The sequence below is a fragment of the Vairimorpha necatrix genome, chromosome 10, assembly GCF_036630325.1.
Source record: "Vairimorpha necatrix chromosome 10, complete sequence".
Taxonomy (NCBI): Eukaryota; Fungi; Microsporidia; family Nosematidae; genus Vairimorpha; species Vairimorpha necatrix.
Genome location: NC_088825.1, coordinates 393674 through 414060, shown reverse-complemented (window position 1 = coordinate 414060; position 20387 = coordinate 393674). Strand labels below are relative to the sequence as shown.

General features: G+C 34.3%; 4 protein-coding genes across 4 annotated transcripts; 1 reads left to right on the top strand and 3 right to left on the bottom strand.

Moving 5' to 3' along the window:
- Window positions 1-7984: 7984 nt before the first annotated feature.
- VNE69_10055 (DDE-TNP-IS1595 domain-containing protein) lies at window positions 7985-8410 on the bottom strand (the record flags this gene model as incomplete). Its single annotated transcript, XM_065474777.1, has 1 exon — window positions 7985-8410. One exon carries the CDS (start codon window positions 8408-8410, stop codon window positions 7985-7987), a length of 426 nt encoding a protein of 141 aa, XP_065330849.1.
- Window positions 8411-8462: 52 nt separating this feature from the next.
- On the bottom strand, window positions 8463-9355 carry VNE69_10054 (reverse transcriptase domain-containing protein; the record flags this gene model as incomplete). The annotated part of the gene is made up of 3 exons (XM_065474776.1): window positions 8463-8829; window positions 8868-8947; window positions 9140-9355. 3 exons carry the CDS (start codon window positions 9353-9355, stop codon window positions 8463-8465), a joined length of 663 nt encoding a protein of 220 aa, XP_065330848.1.
- Window positions 9356-9733: 378 nt separating this feature from the next.
- Window positions 9734-10629, top strand: VNE69_10053 (DDE-TNP-IS1595 domain-containing protein; the record flags this gene model as incomplete). Its single annotated transcript, XM_065474775.1, has 2 exons — window positions 9734-9882; window positions 10056-10629. 2 exons carry the CDS (start codon window positions 9734-9736, stop codon window positions 10627-10629), a joined length of 723 nt encoding a protein of 240 aa, XP_065330847.1.
- A 38-nt stretch (window positions 10630-10667) lies between these two features.
- VNE69_10052 (uncharacterized protein) lies at window positions 10668-11454 on the bottom strand (the record flags this gene model as incomplete). Its single annotated transcript, XM_065474774.1, has 4 exons — window positions 10668-10745; window positions 10796-10945; window positions 10987-11194; window positions 11270-11454. 4 exons carry the CDS (start codon window positions 11452-11454, stop codon window positions 10668-10670), a joined length of 621 nt encoding a protein of 206 aa, XP_065330846.1.
- Window positions 11455-20387: the final 8933 nt, after the last annotated feature.

Genomic DNA, 20387 nt, shown 5'->3' with positions numbered 1-20387 from the left:
AGCAATCGATCTTTTTAGAAGACCATTATCTGAAAAAAATCAATTGCTGCTTCATTGTGCCTAAAGCACGCATCTTCGCAGATATTTAGCTCCCGAATAGCTTCCTTTAAATTTCTTATTAAGGATTAAAAAATTAAAATTTTTTAACCCCTTAATGAGGAATCTGAAGGAGGCATTTAAAAATTCTCAAATCGACAAAAAATACCTTAACTTCATTTTCTTGCCCCCCTCAAAAAAAAAATATTTAGATTTGAAAAATAACACGATTTTGTATCTTTTTATGTATGTTTTTTTAGGGGGGGGGGGGCAAGAAAATGAAGTAGCGCCCCAAAGTTGACTATCTGCCAAAACCGTGTATTGTGATATGTCGAAAAAATTAAAATTCTGTTTTCATCTGCTGTAGAATCATACAGTAAAAAGGGTTCACCCCTTGAAGTTTCTTTAGATTCGTCTGTGAATTCATTTTCTTGCCGCGAATTTGGGAGTGCGGGCCGGTTTCTGCAATTTGTCGAATAAACGAACGCTACGCTTTATATTGTCAATAGATGGCAATTTTGGAGCTGCAGCTTGGCTTCATAGGGACAAACAATCTGATATAATTGATTGTGGCGCTTCTCTAGAGCTTTTTGCCAAGGCTCGATTTGCATATATTTTATCGGCTTCGACTTTAGCAGCATCTACAGAATGATTGTGTTCGCCGCACACTTTAATTGCCCCATTACACATTGTAATGACTCTACACTTGCACTTGTATTTTTGAAAATATTCACATTTCCAATATATTTTGGATATTTCACAAACTTCTTTTTCTTTAAAGAAAAGATGACCTTCTAGAATATTTTTTTCCCCCTTTTTCTGAGAGCAAATATTCGATCTGCATTATTAAAATTTGGAGTTATAGAATTAAAAGGTTAAAAAATCTGGCTAAAGTTAGCTTTAGCTAACAAAAATGCATATTGGGTTTTTTTTTTCTTTTTTTCGCCCCTTTTTTAAAAAATGGAGGAAGGAAAATGTTAAGGAAGGAACAAAAACAAAAATTAGAACAATAAATTTAATAATGCATCAAAAACAGAATTAGATGCATTTCTTCGAAGCATATACCTAAACAAATAAAGTTTGGCACCACTTGCAGACCTATTTCGATTAGGTATAGAATTTTTGAGTGATCTCCAATTACCTTCTATGGTATTGGTATGAACCCCAGTATTGGGATCTCGAAAGTGTATTGAATGGTTGACCATGTGATGTTGTTTGAAATCATTGCCCCAAGGAACGGTAAGCCCTCCACATAATGCTGTATATAGTACTTTCCGTGCTCACATATTTTAATAAAAGGTCAGTAAGTGTTTTTGTATCTCTTTTTTTATATAAGTAATTATTATAGTTCGTTTTAAAGAACGCTCTATCATTCCAAAACACTAAACCCCTTTCACTAGTTTACCTCTATTATACTTATTTTTTCCTATTTTTGTTTCATCTATTTCTACTTTAATATCTTCCTTGCCTATCTTTCCCAAAGATGATAAATATTTATATAAATGTCTATTTCCTTTAATTTTTTAAAAATAAACGATATTGAAGGTTTTGAACAACATAAAATTTGGCTAATATACTTACGAGGATAGCCTAGAATTCACAAATTAAGTACCTGCAAAATTTTGATATGTTCGAGTCTTAAGTTTTCAAAGAATGTACCTTTCCACATAGAAACTGTCTTCTTACAGTCCTTCCAAGTACATTTTAACATAGGGCCCTGTTTACTAAGCAACCTCATTCTACCATTACACACTCTGCATAACTGATTCTTTTTTTTGTCAAATAAAATATTATAAACTGTTTCCATTTCTGCTCTGGTCATAATTGTCTCCTCCATTTTTAAAAAAAAGGGGGAAAAAGGGGGAAAAAAGAAAAAAAACCCAATATGCATTTTTGTTAGCTAAAGCTAACTTTAGCCAAAAATCTAAAAAGAATGTACAATTTTTAAGTAATGTATACATCTTTCTTCGCAAACCTGCACCTTAGCAATTGTGCCTAGGATACATTTATTGCACTTTGGTATCGAACCGGATATGACTTTTTTTTACGAAATCTCTAGATAGAACATTACACCGCAATGTAATGAAAAAAAATAATACCACAAGTATACTAGTACATTGTATGACCTAATTTTGGGGGTTGATATCGCGTTGTAAATAATCTGTCATTTTAAGATCTATTTTTATAGTAATTTGCTACTTTTTACATTTTTTATTCATTTAGTGATTGTGGTATAATGGATTATACCACATGTTACTATTATTAACCAATGGAAACTAAAACGCTGGTCTTCCGCCGGAACGATCAATGATTGCCAGTTATTATTGATTAGTTATATCACATTTTATTCTATTGGTTACTCTAACTATAAATAAAGAAAATGTCTTTATTTATTATAAATTGGGGTCAATCATATTACAGAATATAACATCCCCCTCCAAGACGGTTAGTCTCATACTTACTCAAACCCCTTTAAATCATAATGTCTTTTCTTCACCAGCCGTCCTGTTTACAATCGTACAATATAAGAATCTCATCCACAAATCGCGTAAATTTTTCCCCTCTCCAGAAATCGTCCTTTTTCATATTTAGACCATCCCTTTAAATTTTCTTTTTTCGCTACTCGTACTTGCTGATTTCTGTAAAACACTTCTCTCTTCCATTTAACAAACTTCTTACTGTCTCTTCCTTCAGGACCATTTTCCATCATAACTTTTCCACTAGTATACATAACCGCCTCTTTCGGTGTACAATCTATCCCAATGTGGTAACTATTATTATAAATATCAATCGCTCTCATAACCTTATCGTCAAAATCATCGCCTTTCATTTTCAAAATAGCTTCTCTCAATGTTCCTATTACTCTCTCTACACGTCCATTACTACGGTGGCTTTCTATGCTTATCTTCCTGTGAGCAATATCTAATCTTCTACATAATTGTTGGAATGAAAACATGGGTTTATTTATTATAAAATATTTAAGAAACAACATGTCAAATATATCAAAACACAGACACAATATATTTGACATCTGTGGCACTTCCTACACTACCCCTCCTTTAAAAGCTTTACATGATTTCGGCTTGCCGTAACTGTTTTTCCACTGTCCAATAAAACTTTAAATGAATGAAATTTTTGTTCTACTACCACTCCTTTTTCTTCCCATTTAGGTTCAAGTTTTCCTCTTATAGGGAGAATTAAATAGTACCAGACCCTATCTCCAACCTTTATGGTTTCCTTACTCTCACCATTTTTCTTTCCACCCGTGTTATACTCAAGTCTGTAGGCTTCTAAATTTTTAATGGCCTGTTCCTGATATTCTTTCTTTTCTTTTGATGTCTTAATCCCTTCCTGTAAGTCCAATTTATTAAGCACCATTCCTGTAATAAGTTCTACTGGGGCGCAGCCTATAGCCCTATGGTAAGACTGCATATAGGCCTTGACCAATTTAGGAACGCATTTTGCCCAATCAAATTTCCCAAATTCCGTAATTTTCCTTAACTTTGAACCCATTGTTCTATTAAATCTCTCCACAAGCCCCGTGGTCGTAGGTTTGTAGGGGGAACCATATTTCCAGATGAAATTCTTAATCCTTGCATATTCATCACAGATTTTATTTCTGAACTCTTTACCATTATCAGTTAGTATGGCTTTCGGAACTCCATGTTTCCTGACTATATGTTTATCGATCAAATAAACAACCGTATTCATATCCTTTGTATAAACCGGCACTACCTCTGCGATTTTTGAGAAATGGTCTATCATTGTTAATAAAAACTTGTATCCTTGCTCACTCTCTTTCAGAGGGCCTACCATGTCTAACTCCCAGATTTCTCCTAATTTATTTGCTACCACTGGTACAATATCTTTAAATTTTCTCTGAGGTTTTTCCTTTTGACAAACTTCACAGTTGTCTACATAGTCTTCTATATCTTTGTTCATATGCTTCCAGGTGTATTTTTGACCAATATTGTACTTCATGTTTTGTTTTGATCCGTGGCCCAATAAATCATGATAAAACTTTAACAATACCGATGTTCTCTCTTTTTTTATAACTTTCTTTTGTACTAAATGAATTTCCAAAACATTCTCTCCCTCCTTTTTAAATTCTCTGCTCAGGTGATCTGTATGGTTTGATGGTCCTGTTATATACACAATATCAAAGTCATATTCTTGTAAAATCAATGACCATCTAGCCAGCCTAGCTTTGACGTTTCTAGACTTAAACAAATATTTCAGAGCTTGATGATCAGTTTTTAATGTAAACTTACCTAATAATAAGTATTCTCTGAAATGTTGAATGGATTTTATTACCGCCAATAGTTCTTGTTCCGTCGTGGAGTAATTCTTTTCCGTCTTTGAGTGCAGGGAGCTGTAATAAGAAACAATCTTTTCTTTTCCTCCAATTACTTGTGCCAAAGTGGCGCCACATCCCTCGTTTGATGCATCTGTTGTCAAAATGAACTTATCCTTCAAGTTTGGGATAGTCAACAAGGCCGTTCTCTTCATGGCCTGTTTTACCTCTTCAATATCCTTACGATATTTAGCGTTTTGTTCTACATTTTTCCAAAAGTTCTCAGCGTCCTCATTCTTGAGCCTGATTATATCAAATAATGGGCTAATTATCTTGTGACTGTTTTTTATAAATTTTGCACAGTAGTTATACAACCCCAACAATGATTGTAGCTTTTTCTTATTTTTAGGGATTGGTAGCTTCTGAATACTCCTCACTCTCTCTTCATCTACCCTTATTCCTTCCTTTGATATTACATGACCTAAAATTCTTAACTCGGTCTTCTTAAATTCGCATTTCTCCTGATTAAGTTTCAATCCTACCGATTTGAGCTTTTCCAATACCATTTGAACATCTCTCCTATGGTCTTCTTCAGTTTTACTATAAATTAGTATATCATCCATATATACTACAACAAACTTAAACAAAAATTCCCTTAATATATCATTCATCACCCGCTGAAATGTAGCTGGTCCGTTAACAAGCCCAAATGGCATTTTAGTAAATTCGAATAACCCTTCTCTACAGGCAAAAGCTGTCTTCTCAATATCACAAGGCGCCATATCTATTTGGTGATAGCCAGATTCAGCGTCTAATTTGGTAAAGTAAGTAGCACCTTCTAATGCGTTTATGAATTCTTCTACACGGGGCATTGGATATGCATCCCTAATCGTCACGTCATTTAGTCTTCTATAATCCACGCATAGCCTATGGTCTCCATTCTTTTTTGGAACAATAATTATTGGGCTTCTCCATGAACTTTCACTAGGTCTTATTATTCCTAAGCTAAGATATTCTTTTATTATTTTCGATGCTATGTCCTCTTTTGCAGCACCCAACTTGTATAACTGTGATAATATTGGGTTATCATCCTTCGTGATGATTTTATGGTATCCTATGGCTTTACCCTTTGCCATTTGTCCAGATTCAATTTCCATTCTATTATCCCCAAATCTTAAACTAATTCTGTATTTATCGAGTAGCCCATGTCCTATGATGCATGGGATTGTGATATCTCTTGTTATAATGAATTTATCCTCAAATATCATCCCATCAATTTTAATTTTAACTACCGTTTCACCAATAATTTTTATCCTCGAACCATTTGCTGCTCTAAGCTGTTGTTTCGAAATATTAACAACAGTTTTATTCGGTAACAGTTCTGGTCTAATAAGATTTAAATCGGCTCCTGTATCAATCAGTACTTTGAATTTTCCTCCTGAATTGATTAATGGCGCAGCTTTAAGTGTTGTTCTAATGTCCTTAGACTTCGAAACGGAATAGTTAAAAATAAACTTATAAGAATCATTTTCCTCATTTTGTTCCTCCTTCTCTGTGGCCTTTTCTACAGCTCTAACATTCTTATGGAAGCTATTGAATTTGCATTGTGAAACCATATGGCCCCTTTTCCCGCAAATAAAACACTTAATTTTTCCATTTTTTTCTGTTTTCTCATTATTGTTCCACCAGACCTTTTCTTTTATCGCATCTACCTCCCTAGATTCTCCTCGAGCCACTTCTGTATATCTTTGGACATTCGCTGACTTCATACTACTCAGAGCTCTGTAAATGTACCTCCACGATAAGGTATCTTTATTATTTACTAGCACCAAATTTGCCAAATCCTTGGGTAGTCCTTTTAACGCAAAGGCAATTAATATACTCTCCGGGACATTACCTTTGCGTGCTAGTCCCGCCATCTTATCCAAATAATTTAAAATCGAGCCTCCATGGTATACTAACGCCGAAAGTTTATCAATGCATATTTTTAACTGCATTTTACTAAAAAATCTTTCTTTAAATAATTCAATTAGCTTATCAAATCTAAGTCCTACTGGCAGTGAATTAAGCCAGTCTCTCGCTTCATCCTTTAGAGACATTTTGAACAGGAGCATCAGTTTCCCCTCGCTGTACTCCAGCAACCTCCCCACCTCTAAAATGTCCTCCACGAACTGCTGTGGGTCATCGTCCTCTTCATTTCTAAATATCAACTCTTTCTTGTCGTTCTCGCCAAATTGTTGGAATGAAAACATGGGTTTATTTATTATAAAATATTTAAGAAACAACATGTCAAATATATCAAAACACAGACACAATATATTTGACATCTGTGGCACTTCCTACAATAATATCCTAAGATCCTCGTTAACAAATTCCTTGCCATTATCGGTTATTATTTCCTCTGGTCGTTTTCCGTTCCTACATAAACTATCTATAAACCAAGCAACATTCTGAGCCTTTTTTTCCTTCGTGCTCATTCCCCAAATCAGTCTAGTATGGTAATAAACACCAATCAAAACGTACCTACATTCGTCGCGAAAATCAATCAAATCAAAAGCTACTTTCTTTAAATATCTACTGGTAATAATAAAAACACATCCGCCCAACTTCTTCCTATTATAAATTTGACATCTTTCACACTTCAATAACTCATTATAAGTCTCTGACTTCATCCCTAACCAATAGTAAAGCTTCTTCATCGCATAATAAACACTTCCAAGACTACGATGACTTCAACTTTCGTGATATTCTTTTATTAACTTTGCCCTTTTTTTCTCCTTTGGTATCTCTGCTCTTATACCACTATCAAAGACCCGGTATTCCTTTCCATCTTCATATACTGTATGTTTCTTCTCTTTTCCTTCAATTTGTTTCACTGTTCTTTTCTTTATCATTTCCTCTTTCCCAGTCTCTTCAACGGGCTCTCTACTTAACGCATCGGCCACTACCATTATATCTGGCTTCATGTACTCAATTGTAAAATCAAACTCTTGAATCTTCTCTATCCACCTATTATTCCTATTATTATCGAATTGTGGCTTTCTCCTGATTTCTATCAAAGCTTTATGGTCGGCGCATCGGTCAGAACCCGGACTTTTTTTCTCTCTAGGGGTCCCCCCTTGGAGAGAAACGAAAAAAAAAAATAATAATAAAAAACCATTTGATTCTAAGAAAACTTTGATAATTTCAATGAAGAACTCTCTTGAACTTTTGATGTTTTTATAAATTGCACATCTTCTTCTTCACTTAAATTCTTCCAAAAAATCAGGGATAGCACTTTCTTTGATCCCCTTTCTAGCTATTATATCACATTTAAGATGTGACCAAGCACCTTCTATTAAGTTTGTGGTCTCTCCTGCTTCGTTTTTAAAGCCTTCATCATGAATTACAACGCGATGATCACCGTTTATAGATTCTACTGCAGCGGGATAAGATTTATGACCATCAGTTATGCATGTAGTGTCGTTTTTTATATACTTTTTAAAAAACCGAGTCATCGTCTGTATAGTCCGGTTAGGTACTATTTCGATTCTCAGTTCTAACTTTCGCTCGTCTTTCGTCCCTACCAACCACACACAGTTTTTGACTGTGTCATATCTTTCCGATGGAGATTTACAAACTTCACCTTTACTATAACCGTTTCATCGGTCTGTGTCACTTCTTCAAATCCATAATTTTTTTTGGTGTTTGAGATTTTCTTTTTTCAGTGCTTCGTATATTTTTTTTTTTAGCCCCGAAGACACTGGAAGCAGACACCCGAGAATTTTTGTTTAGGTTTAGTGTAGACTGCTTTTCAGCGAACGAATACAGAATATACAAATAATTATGTATAGGTATTCGGGGATTAGAAAATGAAGTTTTATCAAAAACTCCGATTGATGTTCCACATCCAGTCTTCCCCCTACACTTAAACCGGTGGCAGTTCATGTACGAATCGTCCGGTGTTAATATCATTATACCAGGACATTTCGTACATTCCATTGTTGTTTTTAATAGATTTTCATCCACTAACCAACATATTGCCTCATGTGGGTCTTGGAATATTTTCGACCTACTGTCAAGCGGCTCCATACATACCATAAGGGTAAAATATTTTTGAAAAAATCATCTAAAAAACAAAAATGTTTATAACTCAAGAAATGTTAATGCGAATGAAATTTAAACAAATCTGTAAAATTTCGACTCTTGGGGATATGGTTCGTAAAAAACATTCCCCCACTTTACGGTCAGTACCCGGATTCAGTACGTAAAATATTATGGAAAGTCCGGGTTCCGACCGTTGCGCCTTATGGTCTGTTTCAACTTTAAATTTACGACCTCTTAATTCATATTCGAACTTTTTGATTCCCCAGTAGATCGCATACATCTCTTTCTCGCTTATTCCGTATTTTGATTCCGTAGGAGTAAACTTTTTCGAAGCCCACTGTACCGGCCCCCACTCCTCTTCGTCATTCTTTTGCATTAATACTGCGCCCATTCCTATGTTAAACGCATCTGTTCTCAATAAAACTCTTTTTCATAATTAACTATCTTCAACTTCCCCAATGTCTTAACCTTTCCTTTCAACTTGACAAATTCATCTTTCATATTTTCTGTCCATTTCCATTCGTTCATACCCTTCAAACTGTCGGTCAAATGTACCGTTGAATCCGCATAATTTTTTATAAAGCTTCTAAATCATCCTGTTAATCCTAAAAATCTCCTTACCTCTGACACGGTTTATGGCCCTGGGAATTCTAACGCTTCGTTTTGTTTTATTTCAGACGGTGTTATCTCTAAACCATTCAGTGTAACCCCCGATAGCTTTACCTCCTTCAAGCATAACTGTACCTTATTAATATTAATCCTCATCTTATTATCTTCCAACTTCCTAAGTGCTTCTCCTAAAAATATATCGTGCTTCTCTCTCGTCGCTGCATGTATAACAATATCATCCATATACACTTCTATTCCTTTTCTCAAGTGTCTCGCAAACAATTTATTCATTATTCTTTGTAAAATCTGCGGGTAGTTCTTGTATCCCATAACCATACTATTCCATCCATAAACCCTTCTATTAAATTCAAATGCAGTTTTATGTTTATCTGCCTCGCCGATCTAAATACTATAAAATCCTTCCTTTAAGTCAATTACCGTAAAATATTTTGAACCCTATGTATTCCTAATTATGTCTCTTATATTAACTAACTCATAAGGATCCTTTTCAACCAAATCATTCAAGGCCATAAAATTACTCACTAGCCTTATTCCGCCATCTTACTTTCTTAACGCTCTTATTGGATTTCTCCATTCCGAATTCGACCTTCTTATTACCTTCCTCTTTTCCAGTCCTTTAATAAAATTTTCGGTGCTTCTTTGGTATTCGATCAGAGATTTTTTTAAAAAAATTCACGACCCCTAAAAATGAAAAATTCGGATTTTGAAATTTCTGATCGAATACCGAAGAAAAGCACGAAAGTGAAAATCAAGCCAATACAGAGGCTTTTCTACGGCAATGACAATTGTTTTAACTTATTAATTGAGTTAGAAGTGCTCTCAGAACAAAAAAATATGTTTTAAATGCAGTGAGGTTGCAAAATTGATGTTATTTAATGAAAAAGGCATTAAAAGAGTGGTATACAGGTGCACAGACTATAAGTGCAGTGCAAAGGTATCCATAAATAAAGGAAGCAAGTTGTCTTTGAAAAACTACTGCGAAAATAATTTTAAATCTATGTAGAAGTAGCTATTTTATTTTAGAAGCAAAATTGGGAGTTTCGTCTTCAACTGTAGCCAAAGCAAAAAAACGACTTAGACAAATTTTTAAAAATAGAATGTCTAAAAGTCTAATTATTGGTGGACCAGGTAAAATTGTCCAAGTTGATGAGTCTGTCATCTGTAGAAGATGTAAAATAAGATATCCAACAAGCTCAGACGATTCAATTCCTGACGTTGTTTGGATATTAGGGATGGTAGAGGCTGATAATCCCACAAACTTTTATATTACAAGAGTTGAGAACAGAACCGTAGAGTGTTTAACAGAGGCTTTAAAAAGTAAAATAGGTATCGGTTCAATTTTACATAGTGATGGTCATCCAAGTTATCCGGGTTTGGCTCGAAATCTTTGTCTCGAGCATAAGGTTGTAAATCATTCTTTAGGTTTTAGATCTCCAGATGGAACTCATAGCAACAATATTGAGAACATTTGGTCGCAGTTTAAATCTGAAATGACCAAGGAACATGGAGTTAAGCGTAAGAAATTGATACTTGGCTTATTGAATTTATGTTTAGGAAATTTTATTGTAAAGATGACAATTTAAATAAGTTTTATGATTGTTATCTTTATTTATTATCTAATTTATTTAATTAAAATTATATTTCTAGCATTTTTTTCTATTTTTTCATTATTTTTTTCATTATTTTTTTCATTTTTTTCCTTTACAAGGGGGAGGGGTCTTTGGGTACGATCGAATACGAAAGAAGCACCAAATTTTCAGTATCCTCTATTAATGCTTGAGGTATGCACTGTCCTTTCTTCAATACTTTAGCACCCTCTTGTGTTTTTATCTTACATTTCTCAATCGTACAATATTCTATAACCTCGTCTCCCGAACTAAATACTTTTCTATATTTTGTCTTCAGTTTTTTAGTCCTAAAACGCTTCCAGCTGCCTCAACTTCATTTTTTCTTTTTGGAAGTTCTCTAATTGAAGGATTCTTTTGCCTCTTCGCGGCTGCTGTCATCCTATATCCACTCCGCTCACTAACACTACTATCATCTTCGTAGACTGCATTGCACTCCTTTTTATTTTCTTTTCCTTTATATTTGTAATAACATCTATCACTCTTATGTACCATTCTCTGACACTCATAAAATCTTATAACTCTTCTTCTCACAGCCTAACGCCTCTGCTGTTCAATCTCTCCTTTTACCTCTCTGACGATTCTCTCCGTCATCTACTTCAACATCTCTTTCTCTCCTCTCTGCTCTTCCTCTACTCTATACATCTCTTCTAAAATTTTCTCCATTTTCTCAATTCCGTCCTCCTTCCTCACATATTCTACCATAAAATTTCTCAAATCCTCTGAACCCAAACTATAAATATCTTTCAATTCAATCCCTTTCTGTTCTCTCAATCCATACATAATAATACTAAACTCATTCCATATCGTTCTGATCACCTGACCACAGTCCCACTTGCTGACTTTTTGTTTCTTGTGTTCGCCATGTCTTTATTTATCATAAATTGGGGTCAATCATATTACAGAATATAACAGAAAATACATTATCGACATGGTACATCACTCGAACACTAACAAACACTCTTCCCTCGATAATTCAAATAAGCCAAACTCTTTTTGTAACAATAAACAATCCTTTCCTTCAAACTATCTAAACTCCATGTTTTACGGCACTCCAAACCGTAGCATTATTAAATGCTTACTTGCCCAGGCAAGCTCCCCGGTAAACACGCCAGTGATGTAAATATATTAATATTCAAATTCTATATTGCACAACATATATGATCCATACATAAAAAAATTTAAATTGAACATATATATGAATATATTATCAAAAATATTCTCATAAAAATATATATTTCAATTTTTCGGTGAATTTGTTTTCGGTAAATTGCTGTCGGTGAATTGATAGTCGGCGAACTATCCTAGAACCAAAAAAATCACCTTGCATATTATCAACCATGGCAGTCTTGCTTTGAAAAAAAGGTTTTTTTTGTTAAAACCGTTGCTTTTCTACATGTTCTCGTCGAACATTTGAGTTTATTTGGGGCTTTTTTGTTTAATTTTAAATTCCCCATGCAAATGAAACAAAAATGGTTTTTAATTTATTTTCTGTCGCGAGCCCAACTGGTTACCCGAGACGGACTGGTTTCCAGATTATTTTCTTATATTTTTTAATTTTTATTTATGATCTATATTTTCATAATTTATGCCAAGTTTCCGTTAGTTTTATCACAAAAAACATTTTTAATTTTTTTACTAAATTTTTTAGCCATATGAGACTCAAACCAAATATACCGAAGTCAAAGACGCAATAGTATCACTGAGCCAAATAGCTTAAAAATAAAAAAAAATCGTATATTCAAACAAATTTTAACTTTTTGGAAAATATTTTTTTATCCCCTCAATGAAAGGGATCAACCCCCAAGAAGAGTATGATATTCTGGTAAAAATCCTCCAAGAAGATGATTTGACCACAATCATCGACAAACAAGCAAGGTATAAGCCGAGGAAAAGAGCCGAAAAGTATCCTCTTGCAGATATTATTTCTTTCTAAGAGATATTTCTGGCTTACATAAAAGGGTAGTTAAGAGAGTAAAGTACAGCCAATGAAATTGGAAGTACACACTCTACATAGTTAGTATCATTATGGACACAATCGTTTATATGAGTTGTGTCAGCAATTTTACTTCACTATCCCAAGAAGTCTTGTGCGTGAGGTTTGAAAAGAGTGCAATGTTTGTTTACAGGCACAACCTCTAAAAACAAAGGAAACCTACAAGCATATATTAGCTAAAAGGCACTTGAGAGGATTATTATCGACCTGGTAGACATGAGGGTTTATGCCGACCAAAACGAAGGAAATAGTCGGTTACTAACAGCTATAGATGTGTATTCTAAGTATGCATTTACTTCTGTGTTGAAAACTAAAACTGCTTCGGAAGTTTTATTACATTTGAAATTGCATTATAATCGGTATGGGCTTCCAAGTGAACTTCAGTGTGATAATGGTAAAGAATTTAAAAATTCACTTTTATCTGAATTCTGCGATTAGAATAAAATTTTACTAGTTCATGGCAGACCCCGGCATCCTCAGAGTCAAGGTCAAGTTATGAGATTAATTCGTTCCTTTACTCGATACTTACAAAAACACCTCTACGCAGAATTTGGTCCAAATAATAAAAACTGGTTCTTATTCATTGACATAGTTGTTTATCAATACAACATCGCAGTACGTTCTGCAACAAAAAAAAAATCTGCATTTGAATTTATTTTATGGAAGGAAGGGATATAATACTTGTAAAAGCAGTATTAACGACGAGGAAATCAAAGATGAAGACTTGGATTTTGACTTTGGGCGAGAAAATAGATCTATGGTAGACGGAAAATATCTCTTAAGAATGGACAAAAAATGCGTTCATCGTTCTATCAATAATTTTGTTATAGGAGATAAAGTAATATTAAAAAAGATTTTGATGCTAATTCCAAAACAAAAAAGTTAAAATTAAGCTCGTTTTAATCTGAACCAGGAGAAGTATTAAAAATTTTGTCTAATAATAGGTTAAAGGTTAAGTTTAAAGATTCTGAAGAAATTGTGTCTATGAATTTGGTAAAAAATTTAAAAAAATAGTTAAGCTTTGTTAAATTGAGTTATTATTCTTTCTAATTTACTTTAAAATTTGAACTAGATTTTTTTCAATACTTATCATATTTCTATTCCAGCGTTAATATAATTCATCATAAAAAATATATGTGTCATTAGTATATCGAATTATATATAAACAACTGATAATATTTATAGATTGTCCTATTTTCATTGTACAATTAATTTAATTACAGAAATCTAGATTTATAATCTTTGTTTACGATTCTCAAGACCAATCATTGATATTCCCCAACTCATTGTGTAAATTATATTTTTAACTTTTCCACAATTACAAATTATTCTAAAAAAAATTGAGAATATAATTCGACGTGTAACCCGCTTTAATCAATTAAAATATAGTTTTTTAGTAAAAAATTAGTATTTAAATTTATAACAAACAACTTTTATAATTGAAAATATTTATATAATTTTAAAATGCGTATTATAATAAAAATTTTACTGATAAAAATATTAATGGAAATTTTAGAAGTTTTTTAAATTTCAAAATATTAAATAGAAGATAAATTTATATAAAAATTAGATAAAAAAAGTAGTGAAAATTCTTAAGAAAGTTGTCTTTTATTTTTTTGATTATTTTTTATTTTTAAATTTAAATATTGAGTGTTATTGAAATAGGTTTAAGGCTAAACACGTTAAACAACTCCTCAGAGCATTTAGAATACCTTTTGGGGGTTTCTTTTATAAAACTCTTTTTTTTGGTAACCAGTCCGGCTCGGGTAACCAGCTGGGCTCGTGACATTTATTGTCACAGTTCGGAGCGAACGCCAGGGTAAAAAATTAAAAAAAATCTCTTCAGTCAGGGGCGAACCAGAAAATAAGAACAAATAATTGTTCGTCTTTAAGACAGCTCAAATTTCTTCTGATTTTTTGAGGGGGGAATTTTTGCTATTTTTTTCATAATAATGGGTGGGAATATTGAAAAAAAGGTGAAAAATAAAATAAACAAAATTTTTAGTACTTTATTATTACCAAGCAACCTTAGATCTCTAGTACTTATTTCTTCTATTATAATATCATTCTCATCTTCTTTGCATAATTCTACTTTATTAAATTGTTATATATCTGTTACAATATAGACCTCAGCATCTAAATGTTCATAAAGAGAATGTCTTCTGGTATAGACATTGTTGTTTATATAAGGTCTTATAAGGACTCTATCTCCTATTTAAAATTCGAAAAAAATCATTTCTCCACATACTTCTTTGTACCATTCTATCTGCAGCAGTTTGTGTATGAATTATTGCTGCATCATGAAAAATTTCATTTAAAAAAGGTTTGTGTTATTAAGAGCATATAGTTGCTAGATTTCTTCATTAGTATTGCAATCTAGAACATCTGGAAAACTTTCTCCAGTGCGTTCTTCGTCTTCACACTCTTGTTCATGATTTTCGCTATAAACTATTCTCAAATACTCGTGATTTTAGACTCGTCCATTATGTTCCTTATGGGTCTACCAAACATCAAAGAGAATGGTGTTTGTCTCGTAGTAGAGTGTCTTAAATTATTATATGACCAGGTAACTTCTTCACGTACTTTGGTCCATTGACCCAAAATATTTTTTGTTCTGTGAGTAGATGCAATCATCCACTTTATTGTTTGATTGCATCGTTCTATCTGTCCTTGTATCCATGGACATCTAGCTCTCCCCCTTACATGTCTTATTTCATATTTCTGACATAAATCGCCGAGTGTTTGATTTACAAATTCTCTGCCGTTATCAGTATGAAGTATATAACAAGAACCAAACGTCCTAAACAATGTTTCAAAAGCATTCCCTACACTAATACTTGATTTGTCATATAGTGGTACTGCCCAGCAAAATTTGGTAAAAGAATCTACAATATTCAATAACCATATATATCCTTCATTGAGTTCGTGATATAGCCGTAGATCAATCAAGTCTGCAACATATCTTTCCCTTGAATATATTGCTACAATTGGTCTGATAACTGGTCTAGTTACTAGATTTCTCTTTGATTGACATGTATCACAGCTATTCAAGACCCTCTGGACATCTTTTTGTGTTGCGTCGTAGACTTTTGTTTGCAATAATGGAAACAATCTGTCCCGTCCCGTATGTCCATTTGAGACATGGATCAATTTTATATAATCGATTTTGAATCGTTGCTCGTTGGTGGTAAAGAATCTTAATGTTCTATATAGACCTACTTTAAATCTCACCGTGAGCTCTGTGATGCCGTCAATTATATCCTCAAAAAGGTAAAATTTTGTGCCTTTTTCCTGAAAGCATCTCGTTCTTAAATCTCTACCAACCTTGTTGGAACCATACCAGTCTGTAAAAAGACAAAAACTTCTTGTCTTTCATTGTTATTCAATTTTATTTTCATGCCCTTGTAATTAAAGAAACCTTAAATACAAATTACAAATAAACACCAATTTTTTTTTATTTTTTACCCTTCTCAAGTAAGCATTTTCCCCTGCGTCCGCTCCGAACGGGTATTTTTTTTTTTTAATTTTTACCCTTCACAAGTAAGCATTTTCCTTTGCGTCCGCTCCGAACGGTGACATTTATTTTACTTAGAAATTCAAAAGACAATTATTTCGATGTTTTAATAAATTTATTATTTTAAATGTTTCTCCTCCTTTTTTTCCATTTTGATTTTTTAAAAATTTTTATTTATATATGTAGGGGGGACATAAAGTGAAAATGCTCCTTTTATAATTGTTACCGGCTGTGTTGCACACGCCAATAATCAGACTAAAACTGAAAGATGAAAAAGTTAATAATGATCTGAAACCATCTATGTTTCAGATCCGAAACTAAAACTATTTAAGAATCTTAAATAGACAAGATATGCCAAATAAATATAGTTCTTCATCTAATAAAAAGACTTCTTCAATAACCAGCTCTCCTTCTGGTAACACTGGCGACAACTATTCGAAATCCAACGAATTGGATCACCTGCTAGATAAGTTAGGAATATCAACTAACACGATGGTGAAATTCAACGGGACCCAAAGCGAGAATGCATGGGTTTGGATTAACCAATTCAGATATCTCGAGGGAGAATGGAGTGACAATAAACTATTGAACTATACGAAGAGATACCTGGGGGATATAGCGCTCCAATGGTATGAGTCTATGGTTGAAGACGAGGTGGAAGCATACACGGAATTTAAACAAATTTTCATAAGAAAGTATGGGAAAGAAGAGTTCCAGGAAGGAATTGACTATACTAGAATGCTTTACAAGAAACTTTACTCTGGACCTCAATCTAGAAAGATTGAAAGCTTCATTTACGACCTGGTAAAGCTAAACAAGAAAGCTAAGGTCAGCATGACTGGAATCACTGAGGAATTGGCAAAATTTTTCCCACCGTCACTTAAAGAAAAGGTGGAAGAGGCAACGTCATGGGACGTTGTACTAAAGATTTATGAGAGAAATTATAAATTTATTGAGAGTTCAAGGCAGAGACCTGAACAGAATAGGCCAGATACTACGAGGACTTCGAGGCCAGATACTACACGGACGAAAGAGAGTCCGAGAAAGGTAGTATGCTATAAGTGCGGAGGTGAGCACTTGCTTAAGGACTACAATAAACACGAGGAAATAGAGGTGTTTTTAATCGAGGCAGATCCAGTGTCAAGAGACACGAACGATACTACAGTCGAAGGAACCGTTAATGGCGATGTAGTAAGAATGCGCCTGGGATTAGGTGAATCCAACTCATTTGTTGATAAAAACTTAGTTAATAGAAAGAAACTAAGAAGGGCTAAAGGAGGCCATCGCATTCGAAACTATCCACAGAGTATAGACAAAAGAGTGTCAAAACAAGAAGATGGGCGGATTAAAAAAAACAAAAATTACAGAAACAGCTCAGACCTCGCATCAGTATTGAAATCTGAGATTAACCGAGATGAGTGCATCGACCAGCAGGCATATTGTTTGCTTACAAAAGAACATACTCGGAAACGATGGAAACAACCCAAACAATGCGCAAGTAAATAAAAGCGCGGGAAGAGACGACTATACGAGCACCAAGGACTCATTAAGTTCGATCGTAATGAAAAGAGATGATGGCGTGCGCCTATGCAATGAAGATAAAAAAGCAAAAGAAACCATGATTGAAGAAGTATGTCAACCCCCGTTGATTGAAGAATGTTTAAACACTTGAGCGGCGCGAGAATATACTCCCAGTTAGATCTGGAAAAGGGATATTACCAAATACCCATAAAAAATGAATCAAAGAGACTCACTGCGTTCATGACACCATCTGGGAAGTTTCAATTTCGAAGAATGCCCTTTGGTCTGACAAATGCGCCAGCGACGTTCCAATGCTTAATGTATAAAATATTTAGGAAACAACTAAATAGAACCACCGTAGTCTACTGAGACGATATCTTCGTGTACTCAAAAACAAGGGCAGAACACGAGGTTCACCTTAAAGAAGTCTTTGATATCTTAGCTGAAAACACCTACAAATAAATTTCAAAAAAAGTAAGTTTATGACGGATACAATCGACATTCTTGGATATACGATAGTCTCTGGATCAGTGCCGCCTGATAAATCAAGAATGAGTCCGCCAGAAACAGCTCTTGAGTTAAAAAATATTAGACAACTACAATCAGCTATCGAACTCATGGGATTCTATCGTATGTTCATAAGAAACTTCAGTGAAAAGCCCTAGATATACACCGGGATATAAACGAGAAAGGCCCCATCACAACGAAGGTAAGAGAAGACGTAGAGTCTCTTAGATTCGAACTGATAAACAGTCCATGGCTGGCACTTCCCGACATAACGACCATTTATTATCGAAGCAGACGCTTCGGACACGTGTATCGGGGGAGCTCTCAAACAGGTACAGGCGGGCAAAGAAGTAACAATATGCTGTGCGAGTAGAGTTCTGAATAAGCATGAACGTAATTATACGACTTTAGAAAAGGAAACTTTAGCTATAATTTTCTCAGTTAAAAGCTTTAAAATGTATTTACACGATGAATTTACAATTAAGAGCGACCATAAGCCTCTCATGTGGCTGTATAAAGTGAAAAATCCACAAGGAAGAATAGCTCGGTGGTTGATGTTCCTAAGCGACTTACGCTTCAAGATAGAGTACAAGGAAGGGAAGTCACATATCCTACCAGATTGCCTATCTAGAGTAAATGCGTTAAACATGCAGCTCGTGCCATATTCCGAGGAGAAGAGCATAAAAGACTTGATAAGAGAAGCACACTCTTACATAGGACATGGAGGAACAGAAGCGACCATCCTGTTTTTAAAGTCACACAGATTAGCGTCTAGTATCAAGAAGGAAGACGTTAAAAAGGTCATAGATGACTGTGTGACGTGCCTAGAACATAAACAACCACGTAAAAAGTTCGTAGTGTTCCCAACGAGACTGGATTTGGCTCTTAAAATGATCGAAATTGACTGTATAGGCCCTCTACCCAAATTACGTCAGGAAAGAGATTCATCATAGTTGCAACAGACTATATGACAAGATGGGTTGAGGCGAAGGCAGTGAAGCACAAATCTGCATTCGAAAACGCGAAATTTATTATGGAAGGTATCTTCTGTCGACACGGTACAGTAGAAATAATAAGAAGCGACCAGGGATTAGAATTCACTAATCAGATTGTAAAAAAGATTACGGAGCTATTCGGTGCTCACTTCAGACACTCGAGCCCTTATCATCCACAATCAAATGGACTTGTGGAACGTACAAACCAAAGTTTAGTAGTGAAGTTATCAAAGGCAATAACGGATTATCAGAGCCAATGGGATAGAATATTACCACATGTACTTATGCAGTACAGGTTGTCCCCTATAGAGAAATTGCAGATGTCTCCTTTTGAAATGCTCTATGGCAGGAAAGGTGTACTACCTACCGCATTAAAAGAACTACCAAGCGACTTTGAAATGTTGTTTATAAACCCTGCGGATTATCTGAGCGAACGTACAAGACTGACTAACCAGATAAGAGAATTCGTATGTGCGAAGAGAGATGAGGATATTAGGAAATAATGAACAGAAGCCGAGCAAACTTCCCGCCGACGACGTAAAAGAAGGAACATTGGTGTTTATTAGAAATAGGAAAATAAGTAGCAAACTTGATAAAAAATATATAGGACCCTACATAGTCACGAAAAACAAACTAAAAGGAGCCCATGAAGTAAGGAGTCTTGAAGATGGAATAGAACACTCTATAAACCGAAATGATTTTGTAGTATATAATAAAGATGACGATATATTGGAGGATATAACCTCTTCCCTGGAAGTGAAGCCTTGTTCTAAGGAGGGGAGAGTGTTACCGGCTGTGTTGCACACGCCAATAATCAGACTAAAACTGAAAGATGAAACAGTTGATAATGATCTGAAACCATCTATGTTTCAGATCCGAAACTAAAACTTTTAAGAATCTTAAATAGACAAGATATGCCAAAAATATATAGTTCTTCTTCTAATAAAAAGCCTTCTTCAATAACCAGCTCTCCTTCTGGTAACAATAATACTGGCCTTTTCCTCTATCTAATTTCCATCAAGTTGAAAGTTTTCACAAATTTTCATTCTTCTGAATTTTTCCTTGGTATCTTTGTATACAAAACTAGAACTAGCCAATCCTGTAAATAATGATGTTATTTTGCAGTCATTTTTAAAACTTCGTTCTTATATTATATAATATTGTGGATATGGTAATTTTCTAC